The sequence below is a fragment of the Aptenodytes forsteri genome, unplaced genomic scaffold, assembly GCF_000699145.1.
Source record: "Aptenodytes forsteri isolate BGI_AS27 unplaced genomic scaffold, ASM69914v1 Scaffold118, whole genome shotgun sequence".
In the NCBI taxonomy this organism is placed as follows: Eukaryota; Metazoa; Chordata; class Aves; order Sphenisciformes; family Spheniscidae; genus Aptenodytes; species Aptenodytes forsteri.
The window spans coordinates 36,216-39,460 of NW_008795859.1; the positions used below are offsets into that span (position 1 = coordinate 36,216).

General features: G+C 54.5%; 1 protein-coding gene across 1 annotated transcript in view; it reads right to left on the reverse strand.

Moving 5' to 3' along the window:
* Nucleotides 1-692: 692 nt before the first annotated feature.
* SGSM1 (small G protein signaling modulator 1) overlaps nt 693-3,245 on the reverse strand; it is a 36,744-nt gene continuing 34,191 nt past the window's right edge. The window contains exons 21-25 of the mRNA XM_019473279.1: nt 2,764-2,846; nt 2,287-2,396; nt 1,898-1,994; nt 1,303-1,470; nt 693-781 (exon numbers count right to left, since the gene is read on the reverse strand). Coding sequence (XP_019328824.1) covers nt 693-781; nt 1,303-1,470; nt 1,898-1,994; nt 2,287-2,396; nt 2,764-2,846 — 547 coding nt within the window. The remainder of the gene's footprint in view (nt 782-1,302; nt 1,471-1,897; nt 1,995-2,286; nt 2,397-2,763; nt 2,847-3,245) is intronic.

A 3,245-nucleotide genomic window follows, 5' to 3' on the forward strand; every position in this document is an offset into this window, starting at 1 on the left:
ACAACGTAAAAATCCCAGGGAGAGAACAGAGCCCTAAAAAAAATACTAAAGGGGATGCTATGCATCAAGGGACAAGATCAAAAGAAGAGGAATTTCTGTCATCAAAGTCCCTCTCTGTTACTGGCAGAACCTCATAACGTTAGTAAGAAACTGAGTACTGGCAGCATCCCTGTCTTGCCCAGGCTTGCAGGGCTGGCTGGCTTCCCCGTGCCACAGGGTAACGGCTGTCCAAGGAAGCAGCTTTATTTCCTTGCAACAAAGGCTGTCGAGCCCGAGTCGGCCCCGAGGAGGGCTGGCAGCGCTGCTCTCCCAGACCCCAAGCTCTGACCTGGGATGCTGGCAACTGCCTCGGCAGTTGTGGTGGTAACCACACGTGCTGCCCTTCTGCTGTAGCAAGGCAAGGAAGTGACTGCCTGGGTGCTGCTTCCAAAGCAAGTCCTTAGCAATAAAATGCAACTGTACAGATCTTTGGTTAAGTCACTGAAGAAGGCTGCGAAGATCTGAGCCGGGCCCCTGGACCTAACACTGAACACAGCACTTGGAGAGCTAAGGGTACTTCCAGTTTAGACAGCGGCATGCGTCCAACTACCTTATTTCCACAGGTGTGGCACTTCGAGAAAAAGGAGAAGGGGAGGAAGCATTGAAGGGGAGTCCCGGCTCTTTGTCTGGATGCCTCGTCTTCCCCATGTCCTTCATTTGTTCTCGATCAGAGTCTGGACTTTATAGACAAGGTCCCGAGCCAGCTTCAGGATCTGCTTGGTGTTGTGCCGCTCAGCCATTTCTGGAACACAGACAGAAGGAACCCACAAAGAGGCTAGACCCGCGCAGCCCGGCGTCTCGAGGAGTCCCCCCAGCCTCACAGCTCTCTGCTTCGCAGCCGAGCTCCAGGCGGGAGCTGAAGCTGCAAATTCCTGCCCAAGTCCCCAAGCACCATCCCTCGCAGAGACACCTGACTCTGAAGAGCCGTCATTACCCAACTCATCTCGGGATGATTACAGCCAGCAGGAAGCACAACCTACGCTCACAGCTCCCTTCAAGCATGGCAAGGTGGGCTGTTGCCAAGGATGGCAGGGTGGCTTCCCCCAGGCACCACCAGGGCCCCCTCAGAGCCTGACTGTTCAAGGGCAGTCAAGTTCAACTCTACCATCATGTTCCAAGTATCAGCATCGCACAACCATACACTACTCTGTTTTAAACATTTACCAGTATAGCCCAGATATGACTGTCTATAGTCAGACAGACACGTGCTGCCTACATCTGAGCAGCTGCCACAAATTCAGCCCAACAGAACACAAGCTGTACCGTTGAAAAACTTGATGATGTCTGTAAAATCCATGTTGTTCTCCAAGATTATGTCCCGGTACATTTCCACCAAAGCCAGGGCTATGAAGAGCACATAGTGCGCAGAGGAAACGTGTGCAGCTGCCCAGATGGTCTCCCAGACGGCGAACACGTCATCATACACCAGCTCTGTTAGCAGAGGAAAAAGCCCAGCAGTTACTACACCAGCCACGGGTTTAGAATCATCCTGACTCACAGAGTTCACAGCAGCACTGGGAAGACACGCTGGGTGGTTTCTTCCCACAGGAACCTGTTCCAATTGGAAGCAATAAGTCAGTCATCTATAGAGACAAATATTCTGGCCTGCAGCAGGTGGCACAGGCTTCAGGACACAAACCCAGTGGAGGCTCACCAGCAGCTCTGGAACAACAGGTTCTGTATCTAGACAGAAAAGTCAGCCACAAATCTACCAGGGAAAAGCAAAACAGGAACACATGGTAAAAAGTTAAGTTCAGACAACTCAAGTTGCAGAGTGTATTGAGAAGCACGGAAGCATGGCAGACCTTGCCTTCCCTCCCCATTTGCTGGTCTCAACTGCCTCCCTCCCAGCACACACCTCTCTTGAAGTCCAGAAGAAACCATCGGTAGCAGAAGTAGAAATGAGTGTAATCACCATTCTGGTGCATCAGCTCGAAGAGCTCAGAGTCCAGAATCTGCCAAGAAAAGCAAAAGGAAACTCATCAGTGCACACCAGAGGCACCAGCTGTTCCTCTGCCTGCCTTCCTCCATTCCCACTGCTCTCCTACCACACCATCTTCCACCCAGCTTCTCCCTCCTTTGCAATCCTGGCACGTGTCACTCCCAGGCTCTTTTTACAGCCCCCTGCTCTCCCTCCTGCTTCCTGCCACTGAAAGCTCCTCTCAGCCCCCCTGAGACCCCCGTCCCAAGAACAGCTTTCCCCCTCTGGTTTGAGAGGCTGCCGACCCTGTGCCAGGACCCCCCTACCTGGATCAGAGATCTCATGTTGGCAAAGTGGGTGTCCATGGCTCCCCCGTGGGGGAAGTTCTGATTCATCCTCTTCATAAGCTCCGTGAAACAGCTGAAAGCCAGAGCCTCTGCGCAGGGAAGAGAGACAGTTACTGCTCCGCTGCACAGACACTGCTGCATCTGCACCCGTGTCACCACACCTTGCCATCCACTCGCAGCAGGAATATCCCTTCCCGCTCCACACACACAGAGCCAGGGCTGCGCAGCAGGGACTGGCCTCGGAAACACACCTCACACTGCAAAAGGTACATGCTGTCCCCAGGTTGGGCTCCTGGGAGTCAGACAGCATCAAGGACAAACGGGATCCTGCCACAAGCTGCTCCACACCTCCGAGCACGGGACCCTCCCACTGCAAAGGGCCACCACCAGCCCAGCAGATCCCCCCACGCACTCCCACAAAGGTATGGGGACAGTGGAGCAGAGCTACCCACTCACCGTCATCCAGGATGACCAGGAGAGGGGCTAGCAGGTCACACATCCCCTGCACGTAGCCAATCTCAATGTGCTGCCAGATGTAGCTGTGTGAGAGAGCAGAAAAGGTGGCCCGTGAGCCCCTCCCGTGCCACGCATGAGTGCCACAGCCTGCCACCTCACTTGCCCGTGCCCTGCCTCCATTCCTGGGATGCTGGCATTTCCTACATGCTGCCACCAATGCACGGCAGCAGGCAGGGCAAATCAGACCTGTTTATTCTGTTACGCCTGTGCTCCGTTCCTCTACAGCCAACCTGTAAATGATTAAGTTCCCGTGGTGACTTTCAGGTAAGCCATGCGTGGCACAGCCCCGGATCAACACCCTGCAATGGCCGTGACCATTGCAGGGTGTTGATCCGGGGCTGTGCCACGCATGGCTTACCTGAAAGTCACCACGGGAACTTAATCATTTACAGGCTGGCTGGGGGGGGACGGGGCGCAGGGGG